The sequence below is a fragment of the Camponotus vicinus genome, unplaced genomic scaffold, assembly GCF_025532165.1.
Source record: "Camponotus vicinus isolate PSW18456_S1 unplaced genomic scaffold, iyCamVici1.0 SCAF_14, whole genome shotgun sequence".
NCBI classification, from domain to species: domain Eukaryota; kingdom Metazoa; phylum Arthropoda; class Insecta; order Hymenoptera; family Formicidae; genus Camponotus; species Camponotus vicinus.
Genome location: NW_028141950.1, coordinates 1,307,486 through 1,331,374, shown reverse-complemented (window position 1 = coordinate 1,331,374; position 23,889 = coordinate 1,307,486). Strand labels below are relative to the sequence as shown.

General features: G+C 32.7%; 2 protein-coding genes and 2 long non-coding RNA genes across 7 annotated transcripts in view; 2 read left to right on the top strand and 2 right to left on the bottom strand.

The window, feature by feature from the left end:
- Positions 1-965: 965 nt before the first annotated feature.
- Positions 966-11,578, bottom strand: LOC145965498 (facilitated trehalose transporter Tret1). Of its 2 annotated transcripts, none has more exons than XM_083089115.1 (7): positions 10,986-11,578; positions 10,410-10,503; positions 9,516-9,683; positions 3,773-3,972; positions 3,013-3,426; positions 2,173-2,750; positions 966-1,935 (listed from the first exon to the last, which is right to left on the bottom strand). In XM_083089115.1, exons 3-7 carry the CDS (start codon positions 9,548-9,550, stop codon positions 1,609-1,611), a joined length of 1,554 nt encoding a protein of 517 aa, XP_082945241.1. In that variant the 5' UTR covers positions 9,551-9,683; positions 10,410-10,503; positions 10,986-11,578; the 3' UTR covers positions 966-1,608. The 2 variants fall into 2 exon arrangements, with proteins under 2 accessions (XP_082945241.1, XP_082945242.1); XM_083089116.1 differs by having other exon boundaries at positions 10,410-10,500.
- On the top strand, positions 2,106-14,007 carry LOC145965509 (uncharacterized). 2 transcript variants are annotated; one of them, XR_014436746.1, is made up of 5 exons: positions 2,106-2,764; positions 3,024-3,428; positions 3,797-3,993; positions 6,126-6,240; positions 13,692-14,007. It is a non-coding gene; the product is annotated as an uncharacterized LOC145965509 (long non-coding RNA). The 2 variants fall into 2 exon arrangements; XR_014436747.1 differs by having other exon boundaries at positions 3,024-3,457.
- Positions 13,807-23,207, bottom strand: Scap (SREBP cleavage activating protein). 2 transcript variants are annotated; one of them, XM_083089107.1, is made up of 13 exons: positions 22,487-23,207; positions 22,011-22,197; positions 21,694-21,927; positions 21,381-21,561; positions 20,931-21,076; positions 19,755-20,850; positions 19,406-19,676; positions 18,250-19,298; positions 18,019-18,178; positions 17,700-17,883; positions 17,486-17,625; positions 17,182-17,393; positions 13,807-17,100 (listed from the first exon to the last, which is right to left on the bottom strand). In XM_083089107.1, exons 2-13 carry the CDS (start codon positions 22,124-22,126, stop codon positions 16,921-16,923), a joined length of 3,969 nt encoding a protein of 1,322 aa, XP_082945233.1. In that variant the 5' UTR covers positions 22,127-22,197; positions 22,487-23,207; the 3' UTR covers positions 13,807-16,920. The 2 variants fall into 2 exon arrangements, with proteins under 2 accessions (XP_082945233.1, XP_082945232.1); XM_083089106.1 differs by having other exon boundaries at positions 22,011-22,192; positions 22,487-23,206.
- Positions 22,413-23,889, top strand: part of LOC145965507 (uncharacterized) — a 77,071-nt gene continuing 75,594 nt past the window's right edge. The window contains exon 1 of the long non-coding RNA XR_014436744.1: positions 22,413-23,340. This is a non-coding gene — a long non-coding RNA (uncharacterized LOC145965507). The remainder of the gene's footprint in view (positions 23,341-23,889) is intronic.

Sequence of the window (23,889 nt, the reverse complement as noted above, 5' to 3'; positions counted from 1 at the left end):
GCGCCCTGAATCTTGATCTCTCCTGCGCGAGATTTACATGCAAATCACTGTTATTTTGAACTATTTTGTTAAGTATTTTTTTTCCCTGATAAAAAATTATTTTTTCTAAAATATATTCAAACATAAAGATGGGAAGTAAATTCTTAAATTAAAAAGTCGGAAAAATCTCTTTATTTCTAATTGTTCACCGCACACATTTTGACTCGAAGGAAGAGATTTTTAACATGAGAAAGTATTATAAAGTATATTAGCTTTTTCCTTGAATTTTGTAATTAAAATAATTTTGTTTTAGAAAAGAAATAAAAAGATAAAAATGATCATACATAGGTAAACGATTTCGTGATTTTATAACAGCTTGAAAGATACAGAGCAAATTTATTTTCGACAATGAATTTTTAATGGCAAAAGTCGTACCAAAAGATTTTAATTAAATATCTTTCGTGTGTATTTATCCCTCTTTTTCTCTCTTTTTCTCTGGAGAAAAAATTAATTCATATTTACTTAACTTAATGATATGTAACATCAAAATTATTAAGTATCAAAAATTTTTGTTAAAAAATCCATTTCACATTAATTAAAGAATCTGTGTTTAAAATCTGTCATTATAATTTATTTTAATGTGTATTGACAAAGTATCATCCCACTATGAATTTGTTTTTTAGATAAAAACGACTACGTGTTCCATCTACAGTATAATCGAAGAACCGAGTTCTTCCCTATTCCTATTGTTGGTGTCAAGTGGTTCCAATAATCACTTTAATGATTAAGATACTATATTAATCCTGATTAATATAACATCTTAATCATTAGATATTTCTTTTCCTCTTAATAATAATCTTAATTTTCGTACAGATAATAAGTATAATTTTATATATATAAAATTTCTCATCACAGAAGAATGATATATATAATTATTATTATTATTCGTTAGTACAGGGAGAATAAAAGTTTAATTCCACTTACAATTAAATGTTATATGGTCTTTATTTCTTTATAAAAATTACATTTAATTTAGAAATTAAATAAATATATATTTATAAAATATGAAAGTCTTCGCGAAATAAAAAAAAGCTTCTATAAGTGGTAACAAATTTTCTCGGGCATTCACTACATTTATTAAATATTAGTCGAGCGATGTTAGGAATGCTTTATACAACTGCAATTCCTTTTACGAAATAAATAAGACATATATACAATAACACATCACTATCACTTTAACTGTTCCTGGAAATGTCTTTAGCGAAATTATTATAATTCAATCGTTTATATTTTCTTGTCTTTGCTATATCGCTTCAATCGATCAATCTTCATATGTATTAATTTTTTTTATATTGCATTAAATTACTGAAACGATAATAGACTTTTTTGCGATTATTCTCTTTCGCGTTAAACGTAGTAAAAAATAAATTATACATGCATTTAAATATATACATTACTATTAGTTGATTGAATTCAAATATCATTCAAGATTATATAAGAATTCGTTTAAAAAAAATATACAATTACGCGTAACATTATGTGATATTAAACAAAATAGTTTTGATAATTATCGCGAAACGCAAGATATATTTCGAATAACCAGATCAATAATCAATTTGATCTGCGAATCTACAATTTACTCTCGATACTTTCGTCGTGTACGATCGCTGGATTCGCGGCTGCCCATTTCTCCTTGGTGACGTGTTGCTCTTTTCTAGGTCGGTCCTTTAAATTCTGTATACCAGCGAAATGTTCCTCGACTTCTCTTAAAGTTCTGCCCTCGGTCTCGGGTAGCATCCAATACAGAAAGCACAGGCCGGCCAAGTTGACCAAGGCGTTGAAAATAAACGTTCCAGAGAGCGATATGCCGTTCATCATGTAGAGGAAAGTTTTATTCGCGATCGATAATAAAATGTAGCCGACCATACCTGAAGCGCCAGTTGCGGTGCTACGTACCTGTGTATCAGTAAATTTCATGATTATTCGCGGAAAAAGGATTTCTAATACGTTAAACAGGCGCTTGAAAAATAAGTGCAATCTAGATATGTTAAATTTAATCTAAATTAATTTTACTTCTAATTTATATTAGTTTTATATTTTTAATTTATATTAATATAATTAAATTAATTTAAATAAAGATTTAAATAAGCTTAATAAGAATTAAAGCGAAGATTACTGAAAAAATACACGCACCTCGACTGGGAACACTTCGCCTATCAGAATCCAAGGCAACAATCTGACTCCAAAATTCGCCGCGAAAGCGGTGCCAATCATGAGAGTAGTCGGCAACCAGGTGTATCTGACCCCATCCAGATAATCGGCGTCACTCAAATAGCCGTAGACGGCGGTAAGGAAGAGGCACAGACCACTAGCGCTGACTGATATGAAGACTAGCTTGCGTTTTCCCAAGAAATGGATCACCAGCACGCAGACCATGGTGGCGACCAACTGAGCAACGCCCATAAACACCGTAGCCGTATAATTGTCGATCGGTGCTTTGAGTTTTGCGAATATCACGACGGCAAAGGTCTGCAGGGTCGCGCTACCACCGAAAGAACTGACGAAAAAACTCATGCTTATTAGGATGAAGGGCATGTAGAATGTGCGTTTGGTATAGGATCGCCAGATCTCCTTCTTGTCGGAATCGGTATTGTCGGCGGGCTTCTGGACCGTCTCGCAGATCGTCTGAAACTCATTTTGTACCTGCGGCGGATTTGTCCAACCCCGTAACCAGCAGAGAGCGCTTTCCGACTCCGCGAAACGACCCTTGGCTGAGAAAAACCAAGTATGCAATGATTAATTGAAATTCATTAATAAATTTGTAAAACGAAATAAAAATCAGATACTACGAAAAAAAGACGGAAAAACTTCTTTTTTGCAAAATAATTGTCTTGATTTTAATTGATTTGTTAAATTATTTGTTAAAATTTATAATAATTCAATTAATAATTTAATATAAATAATATTAAGATAATTTTTGAAATAATTTAATAACTTTTACAATACGTAAATATAATTCGACTGTGTGATCACCTGCGAGCCAGTGCGGGCTTTCAGGCACCAAGCACAAAGCGAGGAAACAGATAACCGGATAAATCAAATTGATCATCGCCACCGTTCTCCAATGGGCTAGACTACCGCTCAACATTTGCGTGAAAATACCCAGAATGACTGACATCGAAGAAGTCGCTGACAGCATTCCGCGCAAGTTAGGCTGAGTCACTTCGGCGACATAGGTCAGGACCGGCGCCTCCAAGAAGCCACCTGTCAGACCTGTCATTGCAAGCGCGGTAAACAACATCGCAGAATTGCTGGAATAATAAAATATCAGCCAGGCAATCACAAACGGGATATTCGTGAACATCATCGTTCGCTTCCTGCCCAGATACTGCGACAACGGTCCGCTCACGAGACAACCGATCGGCACAAGAAACAAGTTTAAACTGCCTGTAAAAGAAAATATATTAATAATAAAAATGTAAACAAAATATAAAGTAACTTAATGATAAATTTTTTATTTATTGTACAAGAGAAAGAGAGAAAGAAAATCTAGATACAATTTAAATGCAATAATATTAATTTAAATATAATATATACATATAATAATTTTAATATTAATTATTTTAATTTTAATATTGTTATATATAAGTTTTAATTAATATGAATTCAGATTATGATTAACTGATTTTATAAAAAGATAAAGTAAGGTTTCTTGAAAAAATCTATATGTATATTTTGAAAGAATTCTTTAAAAAAATTTGTTATTCTCAGTTATATTTGCAAGCATCCTTACTAATCCATGTTAATTCTTCCGTAGTGACCTTGATGTCTGAGTCTTCCCTTTGTAACGCTGGGATGAGGATAGTCGGGAATCCTAAAGTTGAACCAAAGGTAAGCAGGAGTAAATTTTTGGCACCGACTGCACAACATTGTGGTACTGCTTGCCGAAGTTTGGAAATGTACGCCACTTCGACCGGCGTCTTGTCATCATTCCTAAAGTGCACATAAGAAAAGGTATATATGTAATGGATGTTTTAATTAAATTAGTTATTTAGAAAATATTGAGGAGAGAGAGAAAGAGAGAGAGAGAGAGAGAGAGAGAGACATAAAGAGAGAGAGAGAGAGAGAGAGAGAGAGAGAGAGAGAGACATAAAGAGAGAGAGAGAGAGAGAGAGAGAGAGAGAGAGACATAAAACACAAAGCTTATTAAATATGAATGTAAAGTTCTTAACAGAAGACATATCTAGTTCCATTTATAACGATAGTCAAATCGATGACTGCGCGTAATTTAAGAAAATAATAATAAATTCCATTTCTTGCAAAAAAATTAATAATGATAAAATTATCGTATCATCGATAAAAAAATGCAATAATCACTGTTTTATAAAAGTTTATCTAAATTTTTAGATATTCATTTCATTGTTTCACATTACGTAAATTTTTCGTTTAAAATTATTGTTCTTTGAAACTACTTAACGTTACAGTAGATCGTAGAATTTAGCATATTTTAAAAGTCTTTAAGTCCATGTGCGCCACATTGAACTCTCAGTCAGTCAAATAAACGATTTTAAATAGACTTTCAATAACTTATTGTTAGCAGTCGAAGTAAAAGCCTGACAAGTTCGCGTTATCGAATAAAGTTATTTGAGAAAAAAAGAAAAACGATTGAACACGTGTTTGTAATTAATTGGAGAAAAATAACATAAAATTATCTTATAAAAGATATATTGCTTAATAAGTAACGGTTTTAAAGTTATGTAATTAATATATAAATCTCTAACAAGAAACATATACGTACAATAAATTATTTAAAAATACTTTATCATATTTTAAATTTAATAAAAATAATTACATATACAAACGCATATATATAATACAAATTGAAATAGAATGGAGATAACAACATGACATCTCGTATATTGACAAAATTACGCGCGTGTTCAGTGAAACGCAATCTCTCCATCTTGTTAAGACATAATCGATGATCCATTTACAAAGCCTTTCACTTGATGTAATCGCGTTGCTTTTGACGATAAATCTCTCTCTCTCTCTCTCCCCCCCTCTCTCCCTCTTTCCCTCCCTCCCTCCCTCCCTCCCTCTCTCTCAATCTCTCTCTCTCTCTCTCTCTCTCTCTCTCTCTCTCTCTCTCTCTCTCTCTCTGCAGCAGTTCTGAATTTCAGTTATCTCGCGTAACGATCAACCTATAATCCTTGGATTTATGTGCATTAAAAAAAAGATATAAATTGTTCATAAACTGTTTCTATACGCCAATGGATAATTTAATAATTTTTCAAAAGATATTTTAATCATAGATTATTTTTAATTATTGAACTAATTGACAATTGTCATCTTACGTCAATATTTTTATATTTTTTAAATTACGTTCCTTCGCATATTATGTTAATTTAAAAATTAATTATTTTTACAATCACGTAAAAAATTTTAGCAGTAAAATAGAAACAGGAAAAATCGCCATTTCTTTTATTACGCGGCATCATAGTACATTTGCCTTTACTTTATTATTACATCAAAAAATTACAATTTTAATACGTATGTTATTTATACGTATGTATTTTAATACGTATGTTATTTATACGTATGTATTTTAATACGTATGTTAATACTATAAATTATAATCCAGAAGATATTTCTCTCTTATGAAAAAATACAAGTGAATGTTTATAAAATTATTTACAATGTATGTAATGTAAGGAAGGGTATCGTTACTACATACAAATGCAATATTTTAATTCCTCATTTTTTAATAACATCTGTATTAAAAGATAAGAAATTAAAATAATTTGATAAAATATTGATAAAAGCGTTAGTAAAAAAAACTGGTTTATGCTGATCCACATGTTACATTGCGCAAACATTCAAGAACACGTGTGATGATTACATAAGTGCAATGACAGTTGAGGCACCTTTTGTGTCCAATCATGTCAGTTTAAAACCACTAGCATCACACGAAAATACCGGCGAACAATGCAACGATTAGCGTGAATGGATTTACGCAAGGTCGCGGTAAACATTCTCTTCCTAATCATCCTCTCACGCGTGAAATACTCGTGCAATATTTTCTCTCTTTTTCTCTGTCCGTAATAAATCATGGATTTATGATACCGATGTACGACGATTGGCTTTAGGCAAAATACGTCGCTCGCGGGTGCGTGCCATTCTCTCATTCTGAATGAAACGAGCCTGGCAATGATGTAACATGGCCAATCATGCAACGCAACCTCATTTTTGTCACCTGTTTGGGTATGTAAAAATAAATGCGGTTTTTTTTCACGTGCATTTATGCATTACATTTTTTATAGTCTTTATTAAGAGATTTTATAGATGAAAAGAGTAAGGATGCGTAAATTTACAAGTTATGTTTGAGATATGATAATAATGTAAAATTTGCAAACGCGTTTTCCTCAACAAAAAAAGTATCTAACGAATCTCAGATTAATGGCTAGCTCTTTCATAACTTCTTTTAATTTTAAACATTAAATACTTCTAATGTAAATTAAAATTCCATTTGGAAAATATACGCAGACGAATCAAGTGCGATTTAAAAAAATTTGTCGCTTGATTATAACAATTTTAGGGTTCCTTATATTTCAAAGGACTTGTTAAATGATACTTGACGACATTTAGCCCAATTAAACTCGGATGCGACTTTAATTGCGCTTAAAATGTTAATCGTCTAGTGTCCTTCATACGCGCGTAATATTGCGTCGACACTTTAATGCCATTCTATTTAAAAAAAATAATTATCGCTTACGACATTAATTGCTGAGAGAAAAATAGATTTTATCTATAGACTACGCTTAGAAATGATCATTTCTCGAATCAGTCGATTCTCAACAACGCTGAGCTACTATGTATGTATATAGATTTGGCCATTATTTCATAGTTTACTTTGTCATAACAATGGATGTTAAAATATGATAAAATCTTTATTATTCGAATTTTTATTATTCGAATTTTATTATTTGAATATTTTACTGTTTGCACAATATTTATTTTCAACAGAAAATGTGTATCTTCACTTAGAAACATTCGTAATGTTAGATAAGTTATCGGAAAATTCGTTTAGATCCGGACAACGTTAAATAAACAACAAAGACTTGATTGTAACATTTTTACTATATTCACAAAAATCTTTTTTCCGCTAGAAGGGCAACTTTATCTCTGCAAAGTTTATACAGTCCAAACATTTCTGAGAACATTTATGGCATGAGAAATATCGTGAAATACGTGCAGAGAATATTTTATTACTTGTGTTTTATTTCTTTTCGTAGATAAACATTACTCCATAATATTCCGTTTCGGGCAGTTACATGCAGCCTCTCACGTGGCAGCTATTCGTCAAAAAAAGATACGTATCATTGTCGAGCGCGATCCTTATCATTGAAAATAACTAGTATCATTATGCGTTAATAAATTCCATCGTTATGTTGTCGCACAATAAATCGCAGAATAGTTCTTTTCCGAGTTTTTTAAACGCTCTGTATTGTAATGCGTTGCAACGATGCTTAACATAGTGCCGGTGAAACTGTTATTATATTAATGAAATTTCTATTAATGAAATCGCCAAATCTAATGGAATGCCACATACAAAGACTCTTCGTCTCGTAGACACGTTTCTGATTGACGCAAAGAATATTAACGAATCTCGACGCACAAAAGCGGCATTAATGCAATAAGATTGTCGGCCAGTGACCTACTTGCAAATAGAGCAGATACAATTATTGTCCGTTGATCAATAAGAATTTATCAATAACAATTTATCGATAATAATTTATCAATAATAATTTATCAATAATACTTTATCTATAATAATTGATCAGTAACAATTTATCGATAATAATTTATTGATAACATCCTTAATTGATAGTGCATCATTTGAACTATATAAAATTTACATTTTCGTTACCTAAATTCATGTAATAAATAATAAATAAATTTACATTTATTTATCCATCATTTATCGCGATCAAGAAAGTTTAAAAATGAATAACTAGTGAAAATTTAGAAATTTATCGAACTTACGATCAGAATGAAACAGACAAAATTTTAGAAATTTTAGAATATGTTTCACCTTTAATTTTATATCTTTATCGCATTATTTTTTATGCTGTAATTCGGTTGTGTACGCGTATTTGTCTTTTCAAAATATAAAATGTATATGTTATGTAAGTAAATGTGACGTACGCCGGAATAGTTTGTATGAACAAAAAAGACAAAATTGTTAGGAATTATGTGGTCGGGAATTCAATAATACTTTACTTCCTGCAATTTGCCCAATGCCTTAGTTTTACTGACAGCTGTAAACTTATTCGCGGAGATATCCCTTTTTGACAGTTAAAACATAAAAATACATACATTTGTTACGAATATCTAGCATAAACGCGGCTATACAACATTATAAATTTTAATGAATCACGAATATAAACTAATATACAATTCAACGAATTTATGAAAGATACAACAGTTGTTTGCATCGCTCTCTTTCTTAATTTATTGATATTTATTATTTATATCTTTTCCTAAAAATAATATTTTAACTTTTTATATTTCTTAAAATTAATTTATCAATTAAGATTTAATTAGATTGTTATATCATATTAATTCACTGAAAATAGAGTGAGTTCCAACGAAATTCGATGGAACAAACGATAAAAAGTAGGTAACAATGACTGTATTCGTGGTTATAATATTACATAATAATAGATCTCATAAATCACAGTGACTATATTCGTGGTTATAATATTACATAATAATAGATCTCATAAATACATGTAAATTATCGATTTAAATCAAGATGCCAGATTTTAAATAACTTTTATGCAAAAGTATCGGGAAAAGAAATAAAAATAGAGAAAATAATGTTTTGCCATTTCTTTTATAATATACGTAAATATTTAATTGCCTAACAGTATCTGTGAAACGATAATTCATTATGCAAACGTCAGAAAGTTTGATTTCGCGGAAATCGACACAATTATGTCATTAACGCATTTTTTGTCGTAGTCTACCTCGAAACCTATTATTATAGATGCTGCACATCGATGTCTTATAAATTTCGAATTTTTAATTCTTTACATCCGTCATCTCGAGGTCGATTAATCTCATATACATTCAAGAATGAAAATTCGTTATGAAACTTGATAAACATTTGATTAATTTTTACGGATTTTTACGGACATTTTGATTAATTTTTACGGATTATTTATCATTTAAAAAAAATAGCATTTTTTTTTAAAAACAGTATCTTTTTTAAAACAGTATTTTTTTCTGGATCTTATCAATATCTTATTCGTGACGTTTATAACTTCATTTACGAGGAGGTTAAACTTCGCTTAAACATCATAAAAAAATGATTTATCATAATCATAAATATTCATGGGCAGAACAATCAGTTTCTTTGACAATATTCTTTTCATTCGAGAAAAGTTTTCTAGCGATGTTTGTGTAAAAGAACACTTGCACGGAATCCCCATAAGTCGTTAAAATGCAAAATATAAAATTCAAGTACGACGAACCTCTTTCCGTTTTCTACGCATTCGGATGCTGCCATCTTTGTGGCTCGATCCTCTTGCGATTCAATCTTCGAGTCTTTAGAGCACGTGAGTCGCTTGCGGTTTCGCGCGTATCAGATTCTCCGTTGCATATCGAAGGAAGGACGGCGGTGTTGGTGCAAGGATGACCTCCTTTTGAAGCAGAACAATGTAAAATTAGATTCTTGTATAAAGTCACTGATTTCGGTTTCTCGCGTAAAAGCGCTTAAAGTTATGACGCGAGAGGAAAGAATCGAAAGCAGAAGGAGCAGGAGAAAATCGCGCAATCGCAAGCTTTGTTGTACTAACAAAGTTACATTCATAAAGAATCGTAAAAGTTCAGTGAGCCGAATACATGCTTGGCGCGTTGTAGCTGCAATATCTGTGTTTAAATTTGATAAGCATGCGATTTTGAAAAGTATACAGAAATGCCATTTGCACGTAAATGATACGTTAGAGATTAAAAAATAGCTAGATCAAGAAACATTAATAGGAACTTATTTTGCGAATTTGTATAATCTTTGGAATAAAATTTCTAGCAGAGCAGATGATCTATTATTGATTTTATTTTTATTTTAATTTATTTTATTTTATTTTAATTATTATTATGTAATGAATAATAATATATAATGTATAATATGTAATATAAGTTTTAATAATATTTAAGATATATAAATATATTTCAAAAAATTCAGAGATAGTTCAAATCATCACGAAACATTTTGTATCCGTAAAGAAATTTAATGAATCAATATATTACATTAAGATCTTATATAGAGGACAAATTTTCTTTTATGTATCTTGATGCACATCTACTTGTCATACAAAATTCTTTCATTCGGAAAGAGTTTGGTTGTGATTGATGATTTTCGTACTCACTTGATTGCAAGCGTCCTGACAGAGCACTAACAATTCTTCCGATGCTTCTTCCACTTCGCGGAAAATCAGTCAGCTTTCTTGTAATTTCATGCTACTGAATGAAACAGAAATCTTTTTTTATAGCTTAACGTTACTTAACGTTAACGTTACTTCAACAAATTCAAGTTTTTCAAGTCATTCAAGTCGAGTCAAGTCATGGCGCTAAAAATACCAGAAGTATAAAAACGTTCTGACATATAATTATACTTAATGTATATTTGTGAAAGCTTCTTATAATTTGTTAGATTAAGAAAGAAGAATCTATTTCGCAATTTTTGCAATTTTTGCAATTTTTCTACTTTGTTACGCAGTCAAATGCGATTTGACGAAGGTTATAGTAAGATAATTGCGAAGCTCGCTGGCTATTAGAACGTTAATAATAGTTAGTAGTTTATTTTTGTTCGATTGTAATCCTCCTATTCGCTTCGTCTTTTATATTTGTCACATAAGGAGTTATAGTAGAAATTTCTTTTTTTAATTCGATGATAATGTTAAATATTTACCATTATGATAAGTTAATTGTTTGAAAATACATACCTTCAACATATGTATATACGTATATTGATATGGCTCATTAACAAGAAGAATAAAATAGCCAAAAGTATTCTAAATATGACATTCTCCTTTAAAAATTAATTTATAATTATGTTGAAAAAATTTTGCTTTCACTGAAGAGAATATCGATTCGTGAATCACGTTTCGCAAAGAAGTTTAAAAAATTATCGGCCAGTCGCACTTTTTTTCTCTTCCATCCTCGTTTCTTTAAATCTTTAATAAAAAAATTATTCTCATAGTGGCAATAGATTCTAAAAGTCTCTTTCTGGATTTTCTCTGTCTTAAAACAAATTTCTCTCGCATTAGCCGATCCAGAAACGCGAGAAAAGAGAGGAAAATCGTTCACTGAGAAAACTGCAGTGTCTTGTCGCGAAGCGAGGAATTTCGTGTCGTTCGCAGGGAAAATTATCCGAAAGATTTCGAGGAGAAACTACGGTCGAACTAGAAAGTAGGTAGAAAATAGCGAGGAGATTGCCGGTTTACATTAGATCGGGACGTCGCGACGGACTAAACATCGCGCGACGCGAAAGCCACGAGCAAGCTGTACTTTCAATTTTGAGCTCCCTCCTTCGACATCTACCTTCCAACGGAGATTGATGTTGAATCGGTACATACGCGTTTATACGTATGACTTCTTCTCTTCCCTTCTTTCGCCTCCGGTCATTTTGTCGTAATTATACCCACCGTACACGCTACGAGCGACTGTCAGGACAACGCGCGAGGATTGAGCGATCGGTAGATTTTCCGCTTTAAAAGTCATTAATTTTATAAAATCCACTTGAATTAACGTTTATTCCGCTTAAAAATTATTAATTTTATAAAATTCATTTGAATTAACGTTTATTTAAAAAAATTAATGACATTTTGCACTTTATCTTGCCTAAAATGAGAATTTTTTCCTTCATACGATTTGTCATGTAACGTAATAACCATTTTATTCACGCACGAATGTCACGCAAACATTTTGTTCAATTGACTTAAATGTTATCTTAAATAAGAATTATACTTAAACAAGAATCTTCCAAAGTTTCTTTTGATATTATCCTGCAAATCCTGACACGTGTAGATAAATTTTATTTATAATTTTTATTTTTTTGCGAAGAAGTTTTCTGCGAATTTCTTTTGTTAATTATATTAAGTAATTATTTCATCTGTGCTTATGTATATTGAAAGGAATGTTAAAAGATATTAGCATGCGACAAATAAAAAAATAAAAAATATGAATATAGTGTGCATATATAACATAGATAAGAATGATTATTTCGAATCCTGCAGTTTCGAGAGCAAAGGAAATAAAAAAAAAGGTAGTTCTTTTTAAATAGACTTAATGTAACTTAATGTAACATTCTTCTGCTTTCCTTGATTATGCTTTTCTAGAGAAAAGTTGCAAGCAATGTGTACGTGCATTACGTACGTCTGTTCATTACTATAGACATTGAAAAGTGATGGCTAATGTCTCGCCACGTTGGTACCGTTGCGAAACGATAATAACATGCCGCTATGCGTCCCACATTGTATTATTCTTCGCAATTTGTGTGTAACGCTATGTTTGAAAATTCTTCTAGGAAACATTTTTATTTTAATTTGGCGTCCACAAAAAAGTCAATTACAGATAAATAGTTTTAATTATTATTTTCTTTAGGTTTTTCTGTTTTTCATTAGTTTTGCTTGGTCCCTATTTCTTTTGTTTTTTCAGTGTTTTTCTTTCACATATGTATGTGATTAACAACTTGTGATTATATGTTATTGTTCTCTCTCTCTCTTTCTTCTTTTTAACTAAGTTGCTTGTTTTATATCCATAAGATATAGTTGTGTGACTGATATCTTATTTCAGTGGGAGATCAATTTTCAATGAAATGTGCAAATATGTACTTTTTTGCTCGCGAATAAATATGAAGATCATTTTTCAATATTTAATGATATCGAAATATGAAACTAAATGCCGAAAATACTTCTTTTCTCATTTATTTGCTTACACATTGCTGTTATAATTACGCAAGAAAAAACAAGTTGTTTTTCTCTTAGAAAATATTAATCATACATTATTTATCTCACGAGAAATTTAACGTTTGGCACATTATTTTTTCACATACATAATAAGAAAAGAGGCTGGATATATTAAAGATTATGTTAATTGCTGATCATTATCATCATATTGTCTAATCGCGGATTCCAGCTGTTATTTTAAGTGTCATCGAACTTTTAATTCATATTAGCATCATTTTTTTTCACTTCGAATAGCGATTAAGATTACTGATTTATATGATATTAAATAGCGACAATTATACAAAGTTTACATGCATATTTGATTAATCATAGTACATATAACAATGTCGTAAGGACTGCTTATAAATTAATTTTTTTAAACCTAGTTTTTTTTTATAAAAGTCGAGAGCAAAATATGCAATTTTTTATCGTACTTAATACTGTTTAGGTTTGTAAATTTACCTCTCTCTTTCTTTGAATACATAGGGATTTTAAGCGCGATTGCAGTTGCATTTGTCGATAAATTAAAGATATTTATAAGATTCGTATTGCGTCAACTCCAGATAATAATGTATTTAAAACTACGATACATTATATCATCTGGATAGTAGATGCATATTAATCCAAGGAAAGCTTATTTTAAAAAGATCTTAAGAGAGTATTGATTATTCTTTATATTATAGTGCATATTTTTCTTTTTAGCTTAGCATGCTGTTAATAATATGCAACCAGGAACTATCCAAAGGATCAAGATTATAGACGATGATAAATCATCTTAGTAAAGGTCTGTAATAAAAAGATGAATAAAACGAATATCTAGCATCCATTAAATATGACAATTTATTAAGAACAATATATTCTGCATACGATCGACATAAAAATTTGCATTAAATTAATTAAATAAATATAGGAGTACGCACATATTTAATCGTTAACCAGATAATAGTTGTTACTAGGAGCGTATTTTATTACTATAGTATTTATCATTACAGGGATTATTATAGGGATGTTCGATAAATCGTTGCGATTCGTGACAATTAATGTTTCCATCGCGACTAATTTTTACAAACAGTTATATCTTAATAGAATATAGAAACACGCATTTATATATATATATGTATTTAAGACTATTTGTCTCGAAAACTATATCAAAATATTTATTTTATGTTTTCGTTACTTTTTTTTCATGAGAGAGAAATCGCTCTCTCATCACGATTTATCGGACATCCTATACATTTTCTTTTTCTTCGTTTATTTCTTATCAATATAAAGTCGAGTCTCGCAGTGATGTTTGCGATATAGAAAGTTGCTTAGGAAATATATATGTATATATGTGTATGAATGTATATATATATGTTGCTGTCTTTCCTTCTCTTGGCGGTTGCAAATTCGTTCTCTCGGATAGAAAATATTAAAAAATAAAGAATTTATTAATAAAAATTACTGAGTACAATCAGTCTAAAACTTTATTAACTCGCGAAAATAGCATATGGATAATTTGATTCATATTGTAAAAGATTATCATTTTATTAATTATATATAATTAATAAAAAAAATATAAGACTCGAAATATAAAATTAAACAAATTAGTTTTAATGGCAATACGAGTCAAGTGTCGATCTTATAACACAGTTATTTATTATACAATCAAATAAGTATGGAACAAATTACAAAGAAAAGTTAGAACGTTTCGACCCTATTTTTGGGCCATCTTCAGCGCAAATGTGATGATGTGATAAAAAATAATAAAAGGTTTTATATCGGAGTCAATTACAAAGTGTGCCGTCTAAAGTAATAATAAATGCCTCGGTATCTCATTATTTTGACTGTGTTATAAGATCGACACTTGACTCGTATTGCCATTAAACTGATTTGTTTAATTAATTATATATCTTTTTAGTGTATATTTGTTTTAGCTGAATTTCTCGCACTTTCCATTTTCTCTTTTTTCAACTTTTAAATACATATCCATCTAATTAGGTTTCATTTCAGTTCAGTTAAAAAAACAAATCTATAATATAGAATACATTACATAAATAAAATCAAGAGAGAAATATGTGCATTTTCACAATGTGATGCTCGCATTATTATCCGATATGCCAATATTCTCGAGTTAATTTTCATTTGCTTATATTTGCCTTTGAGAGCATCGCATCCTATTGAAAGGAGATCGATGTACATTTATTTTAATAAGTTGATTATCCCTTTATATATAAGACAAGCAAAATCTATTACATTCTATAAGTCTACTTATTCGCAAGAAAATAATATAACATATAGCGAATCGAAACAGCATATATTCAAAGAACTATGTTTCTTTATTATATACGCTCCTCTATAAATCAGCTGCCATATTAAGTAAAGCAAATAAAGAAGCAGATCCTTTTCTCGTATACATATCAACGTAATACATTATTACAATAACAGACATAAACATAGTTAGGTAAAATAAAAGCGCAATGTTATTTTATTCAAATTGATGTTCCCCTTTAAGAAATGTGTTTAAAATTAAATATAAAATAATGCAATAATATTAAATAAATGTTCAATTAACATGAATTAGAAATAGATTATTTCAATTAGAATCAATTAAAAATATATTCACAAATAACTCATATGTGTGTAATTACACACACACACACACACATATATATATAAAACTCCCCTGAAATAAATTAATCATAGATGATAACATCAATCAGTATTAAATAACATTATAATTATAGTCTTTTTTTAAATTTTTAAAGTAATCTATATACATACATACATACAACATACATATATACATATACGCGCGCGCGCGCGCACACACACACATGTACTATATGATATATATACTATATGATATATATATACTATATATATCATATAATAATAAATATATAGATTTATTTTTTCATTATATTAATTATTTACTCATATTTAATTAATATTCAATTTTTGCTTGTAAAGATGAAAATGACGGATACTATAAAGGCACTTTTAAAACTTTGATGTGTATAACAATAGTTATTTCATTTTCACCCATACAATAATATTTATATTCATGACTCAGATTTAAATTTTGGATTCCAATTATAATTGCAATTATAGTGGTTGAACTGACATTATTTGATAATTGGAAAAATCATGCAATTAATTTCCGTGTAATTTCAAAATTGATATTTAATCATTAAAATGAATAGAATATTGTCATATTTCAAACTGTCATAGAAACTTACAACTACTTGTCACAGACATTTAGTTATAATTATCAACTCATAACTAGAATGTCTTATTTCTTACATCTATGCATTAGAGAACAACATTGGTTTTACAAATGCATGTATGTTACTTATCATAAAAAATAGAGAATACGAAAAGCGCTTTTATATTACAAAAATTAATAAGCATTTCAAAATGAAACACAGCCACTATGCATGTTATAAAATACTAGAATGAAGAGCTATTATAATTGTCCCAAAAATTATAATATCGAGTGTAGGATTTTAAGTTATCTTTGTAATTTAATTAAATAAAAAGAATTTTAAATAGAACATATGCTACATGTAAGTATATAATCTTCATTTCTTTAATTTTCTTACACAATTGGTGTTTATAAATATCATTAATATACTAGTATTGATGATTCGCTATAAAAATCAAAGAAAATGTGATTATATATTTTATCGGATAAAAAATATATGCTTTTGTAATTGTATGTATTACGATTATACGAAAATCGTGCACTCTAAAATGGCCACAGTGTAGTTAAAAAAACATAAACTTACATCGAAAATATATGTCGCTCTTTAAAATACCACGATATATATGTTGTATAAAAATCTATAATTTTTTAAAAGCTAAAGACTATAATCAACGTAAGACACTTTTTCTTTGAATAATGCTAGATAAAGAAAAACAGCTATGTACACCCGCATATATAGAGAATTTAGTCGAGCTTATCAGAGACCAATGGAAATCTAACTATTCGCAATTGCCGACCGTAATCGCAAACTACGCTATCCCCCAAAGCCAACATCTGTTTTACAAAAATGCAACTATCTTTATGACCCAATCTCACTTCTCGCACAGGCTCACCCGTCCTTACGTCCCAAACTACTAATGATCCCTGGAACATCAATAATTTAGATTTAAATTGAGATTTATAGTTTTGTAATCGCAAAAATATAAACATTCCAAAGAGTATTACCTGATTACTAGTTATGAGGAGATGATGTGTCAGCATCACTAATTGTAAACTGTAAGCTGCTTTGTGTGCTGGCAAAGTGTGTAATAAGTGCCCTTGAAAACGCTCCCAGACACATAGCCTTTCATCTGTTCCAATACTTATCACATACGATACCGAACATGTAATAGCAGCTACAGCACCGGCGTGAGCTTGAATACTATACATGCAAGTCCCTATAAAAAGAACCAAAAAAACATCATGAAGCAAAAATATATAGAAATTAATAAATTATAAATTTTGTTTTCATTGACATTAATGATACTACCTGTCAAAAGATCCCACACACACAGTAATCCATCCTGAGATCCACTACCGGATGTCATGGGACTGAGTCTATCGATAAACAAGCATGATATGGGACCGCAATGTCCATGAAGCGTGTACAGAGGCAGTTGATCCTCTAACCTAGATGAGAAAAATATAATTACATATAGACGATTGGAAAGAGCAGACCAGATCGTATATTCGAATTTATATACCTGTATACTTTCAAGGTATGATCCTGGCTACCCGTTAATACACGTCCACCTTCGCTGTCCAGGACGGTAATTGCTTGTTGATGCGCTCTATGAGAGCCAATTTTCATGCAGCGCAAATCTTCCTCCGTATGCATGCTGTTATTTAAGTCCATGGGTGAACCAGCGCTGCCTGTTCGCACATGTGCTAAAATAACAAGTTAATTAGAATATAAAAGAATTTATTTCAATAAAGAAATGAGCATTTTCTATTCGTAATACGAGAAATATGTATTATATAGTGTACAAACAAAATCTCTGCCATATTTTAAAGTCTACTTACTTCTTCTGTAGGATGTGAAGCCCCAATCAATCTGCTGGCCTTCACTGTAACTCTCAAGTTGCAAAAAATTGACAGTTCCATTCAATTTAGCTGCTACTACTCTACTACCGACGAGTTTAACGGCAGAAATTCCAAGGCCCGACCCATCATCGAAGAGACACTGCGAATTAAGAAGGAAAATGTAATTGACTAATTTTTATCTACTAGATACGCTTGCTTTCCGCGTCTCACCTTAAATCTACCGGTCGTACCCTCCCAGAATTCTAAACTGCCGTTAGCACATCCAACCACTATAAGATTTTCTTGATAATCCATACACCAAATCGCCGATGCAACATGCGATGATTGTATCGTGCGATCTGTATTTATGGAGGTCGTACTGCCAACCGAGTTATTTAATTTCGCGGGGGGAATGTTTAACTGTTCCCTAGTTTCAGATTTTTGCATTTCCTCAATCGATTTATTATGTTCCTGTAGTAAAATTTTATATCGCTCGCCAAAATCAAAACCTTGATCGTAACTCTTTTGCAAGGGCGGCATGTATCTTATGGATGAGAATTTAATATTGATCGCTGGTTTCAAATCAGGCAGATCGTAAGCGCTACCTAAGCTTCGACGTAACAACTTCTGCCTAGTGTCGATTTCAGTGATTTGATAATCATAATCCAGAGTATTTCCTATAGATCGTCTTTTATGGTTGTTATTAATAATCTTTTGCATGTTGTAGGCGGGAGATAGCTTTGCCTGATACATCGCCGAGGCCGGTGAGTAAAGTCCCATCGATTGCGCAGTTTCCATTTCTCCTCTGGAAGGCGGCGAACCGCTCTCATAATCCGACATCAGTTCATCAGTATCCGTTTGGCTCAAAGTTTTCTGCGGACCGATGAAGAATTGTCGTCTATCGATATGCGCCATCTCCTCGCCGGACGTCGAATCCCACACTCTGATATGTCCCGCTAGACATGTGCTAGCAATAGTATTACCATCCGTCGCGATACATTCCACTTCCTGAGTATGGCCTTCCAAAACTAAAGGCACTGCCTCTAGCACGAGTTGAGTAACGGAATCATGCGTCTTTTCTTGCTTGTTCCAGCTAGCTCGCCACTCAGCGTAATTTCTAGAGCAAATACAACGATAGAGTACGACCATTGTGTAAGCGACCACAATCACACTAATGAGACATAATACAGCGGCTAAAAATATTTCCATCGGACTCGACGGTACAAAAGGCGCATCCGTATTAAATACGCGTCCCTCCGATCTCGACCGTACTTCCATATCTAGAAAATAAAGATAAGTGTTAAAGTTGATAATTTTGTTGTGTCTGGCACGTGATTAATGATTTTGTATCTAGTATGTGATTGACTTTTTATTAATTTATACAAACCGGAAAAATCCAAAGGATCGAGAGCGGCGGTAGCAAGACTTTGCCATTGAAAGTGTTGGACGTCATTCGGATTGCTTATTTGTTTCACCAATTGCGGATTCACCGCATGCGATAACTTTATCGTCGGAAGTATAATTACTCGTCCACCGGCAATTGATACGTTGTACATCGAAAGAATCGAGGACCAATGATACAATGATAAGCTATTCCAAGGCGGAAAGTCCACTGGTCTTAACTTGTTTAATTCCTCGGTCGTATTATTAGTTACATCCTGAAAAAAAGATTTTTTTTTTAATATATAGATAATTATAAGAACAAGGAATAATATCGTAAAGAAAAAAGAATTCACCTGTTCATTCAAATTATCTGATGTTATAGTCGCAGGTGATACGGATATTGGTGTCACTGTATTTACTTCAACATAGTTATTCAACGATTGAGGTTTATCTATCGTATATCCATCAATATCAGCTTCTGGTTTTAACGTTTCACTCAAATGTATCACATGCTCAATAATGCCGGAATTGTTTATAGTCATGCTGATCCATACGACCATCCATACCATGAATGCACGTTGGAAGATTCGCGTTCGCGCCCAAAAGTGCACCAATCTCAAACGCTTGGGAATCTTGCCCAGAGTATGAGTATTTTGTGTATTTGGAGCGATAACGTTTGTCGGACCATTGGATAGACCGTTCAATCTCGGATGAGATTTGGAGCGGAAGATTTGTGGCTTTCTATTAGTAATAGTAGTAGTGAACTGTTGTCTGCGCGATGTAGGAATATGCGACAAGTGAAACTTGGAATTATCGCTAGATAGCTCCGTACGTCTGATATCGAGCGCAAGAATGGTCGAGAAGAATACCATTTGTAAGAAGAAGTCATTCAATAGTCCAACGATAGCGAATATGCAAAATTCCTGAATAGCAGGAACAAACGTGAACAGCCCGATAGTTAGAATCGTTACCTCCGTAAGTAGATTCTTCGTAATGGACCATCCCTCCTTCGATAGAGCTTGAGCGACGCGTATTTTCATGTCCAGATGCGCGGGCGTGCTAACGACACTTTTTGTCAACACCTGAACGTTTTCAAGGCCGAAAATAATCACCAAATACGGAAACACTTCTTTGGCGCTCAAACTCAGAGTCAAACCGAAGAAGAAGCACACACCCACTGTCATAGATAGCGAGCCCATCACTGTCACAGTGGCACTAAATGCAATGCCGAATTTAGACTTGATGAGTTCTATTTTCCGCACTTGAAAATATTCGTAGAAAAATAAGACCAGGAAGGTCATCATTAGTGGAAAAAATTCACTATAGTTGAATTCACCAGGATAGAAAATACTCAATATTTCATCGTGCGCATCAATGTCTGTGTTGTTGCCAACATTTTGATGCAGATGATAATAAGTTTTTAATCGATGCTGCAATCCTTTTATAAATCTGAAAACAAATAAAATGTACATTACTATACATCAAAGTCCATTTCTAATCAGTCGAAATTGTATTTTATAAATATTTACTCTTGATCGTATTTCTTTAAATAAATGGTTACAGCATATTGGAGAATTCTCTGACGAATCCGAGCAGGATATCTTTTCACTCCCGTTTCTTTCAGGCTCATTCCAAACATTACTTCTGCAAGACTTATTTTACCCCTCTGAAGATTCTGCGATATAAACATAAAAATGTAAAAACAAATTAAGAAATTTTATTATGTAATAAAGATAAGACTAAATTCATTGCCTAATTAAAAGATCTTTTTTTATCACCATATTCTTATATTATATAATAAAGATAAAGCTAAATTAACCATATTTTTATTACAAGAAAATCAAGATAAAAAAAGACTTTTATTTGTTGCATGACACCTAACATTAAGAAATAATAAACATAATTATTGTTTACAAGACTACTGTTACTTTACATAGACTAATTTTTCATTAGAGTTTATATCGCAATATTACATTTACCTGATAAGAAAATATTGTATTAATGAGATTTGTATCTTGGGCAAACAATTCCATGCTTTGTTGCCACAGATTTGCAGGTGACAAAACAAGACAATTGTATTCCGGTAACACTTCTGCTTTCTTGCCATTTCGTCTTTTTGCTGCTTCAATATGTAGACATACTTGGCCGAGTGTTTTGAATCTAAAAAAGACAAAGATATTTTATCCTTATTTTTTTGTTTTTATCTTGTATCGTTATTTGCACGTTATTATTTAATATAGATTATCAACTCCAATAGATAATAAAACTATATAAACAAAGTATTTTACTCACGTTTCTGGGTGTTCAAAGTTTTGTATGATCTCCAAGAGATTGAACACTTCGTAGAGAGGCCCTCGAAAGGCATCCATCAGCGTCAGATCTTCATTCCATGGCATTACTCCGACTCTTAGCACTACTTGTTGGACGTACAATACTGAAGTTTCCGTGCCATTCGCTGGTACGACGGTGTCGTTTATTACAGTTTTCGGAGCATTGCCAGGCATGGGCAGATTGACGAGTGGAAAGCTATAGCGACACAAAAGAGCAAGTTTTAATCCTGCTCCAGACTCGAGGAACGAATGAGTCGACATCAATTGCGAGCTACTTACCAGCAAAATAGCAAAACTGAGATTGCGAGCGAGAGTACGATGACTGGATGAGATGAGCAGAATAGGCCGTGGGCATAGTAGAGCCCAGCCACTCTGTCTGGCAAACTGCGAGACATTTTACCTAAGTTTGCTTCCTACACGACATAGTCCGCCGATTTACAGACGATCATTACCGTTCATAACTGACCTTGGCAACACACAATAATAGCGTTTCATATCGGGAGACCGCAAACATGATAGACGCAATACTTTTGCAGCACGTTAACGACTGTTTTTAGGAAAACAAAGCAAAAAGAGACGAAGAAGCGCATGTTTTTCTTCGGTTATCACTGTCATTACGCAATTGACATAAAACGTTTAATGCATCGTCGACCGGACGCTGCTTCGATAGCGATAACGATAACGCGGTAAAGAGATACGTACATTCTCCGCACGGGTGGTTATTACATTACATTACATTACAGGCGTCGACTTACACCATCTCCTAACCATCTCGCTTCATCGTCGGCGTTTCGTGCCCTCCAGGAAGAAGAGGAAGATCGACGTAGATTCGCGATAAAGTCAGATAATACCGATGGATCCCACTCGTGAATTCCCGTCGACAGCGCGCACTTCGGTCTCCTCTTTTTATTTACATTTCCCTCTTTCAGCCTTGCGACTCGCGAGGAACAGTCGGAGCGAATGAGCACGAATAGACGCGCAAAAACGAGAACCGGCGAAGAAGAAAAAAAAAAGAAAAAAAAAAGGAAGAAACTACGAGGCCCGCGAATGATTGTATAGGTTATGTCGTGCAGTCTTTCTTTTTCTACGACGTATTTAGAGGTTATACGCGGCCAGCATCACTTAACTGGGGGATCGATTACGCGATGTGCTTTTACGCGATTTGCTGCGCTCGCACGTGTCGGGGAGACGCGTCGCGTCATCTCTCGCCCACGTAATTCGAGCGCGCGGCAAAAATCCTGGCGAGGAATAAAACCAGCGAAATTACCATGATCGCAACGTGCGCGACGGCGGCGTTATGTCAGGTGTGTACGCGAACGTAGATGTATATGCGCCCGGTGCGTGCGTGCGCGCGCGCGCGCGCGGAGGGCTATTCCGCATGCATATTCATTGCGAATAGAGTCGTGGACGCGTAAAAAGTCCCGTCACGTCGCTCGCTTCGATTCCCGGAGGACACTGGTCGATTCGCGATTCGCGCTCGCACGGGCGTTAATTTATTTTTAAACGCGCGGGAGGGTTCCTCGCGCGTCCCGGTCGAGCCCCCGACCGCGAGCCAATCGCAGGTGCGCGAGAGCGGCGCGCACGTGGTCCCGAAATCAAAAAGAAAAAGGTACGTACGTGGAAATGTACAAAAACATGGAGCGCGCGCGCGCGAGGAAGCGGTGGCGAGCGGGTCGCGTAAACTAACCGTGACAAGTACTTATCGGCCACGCGTATATGTCGTGCATAAACTAATTCACGATTCGATCGCATGCATAATCGAAGATACGGACGGATGGAAAAATTTACATAACGTATACTCGGAGATCGTAAACTATATTTGTGCGAATTCGAAATCTTCGTCCTCGCAAAGATAAAGTAATCAAAGACTCTCCTAACGACAACATTTACGACGATTTGTAAAGCTTAATAAATTCCTGTGCTAAAATTATATGAATTTTTAATATCGACAAAAATCGAAAAGCGATATCTTTTTATGAAGTCAATTCTTGATGAATTTAAAGAATCGCAAAAGAATGCAAAATAAAATCAGTAAAAGAAAACAAATTTCAGTTGTAATATAATCTCCTCTTCGCATTTAAAACTAAAATTCTATTCTTTCCTATTACTATTTATGATTTTATTATACTTGAAAGTTTAATGCTAGTCATATTTTTTC

Bases quoted from the DNA above. Each gene is read 5' to 3' on its own strand.
- LOC145965498 (XM_083089115.1), bottom strand. From the start codon at position 9,550: ATGGCAGCATCCGAATGCGTAGAAAACGGAAAGAG. The intron at 3,973-9,515 runs GTTCGTCGTACT...TGTGCACTTTAG, and splicing joins TGCGTAGAAAACGGAAAGAG to GAATGATGACAAGACGCCGG. The intron at 2,751-3,012 runs GTGATCACACAG...GGTTTTTCTCAG, and splicing joins AAGCCCGCACTGGCTCGCAG to CCAAGGGTCGTTTCGCGGAG.
- Scap (XM_083089107.1), bottom strand. From the start codon at position 22,126: ATGTCTCGCAGTTTGCCAGACAGAGTGGCTGGGCTCTACTATGCCCAC. The intron at 21,562-21,693 runs GTGAGTAAAATA...TGTCTTTTTTAG, and splicing joins AACTTTGAACACCCAGAAAC to ATTCAAAACACTCGGCCAAG. The intron at 21,077-21,380 runs GTAAATGTAATA...TTTATATCGCAG, and splicing joins ATACAATATTTTCTTATCAG to AATCTTCAGAGGGGTAAAAT.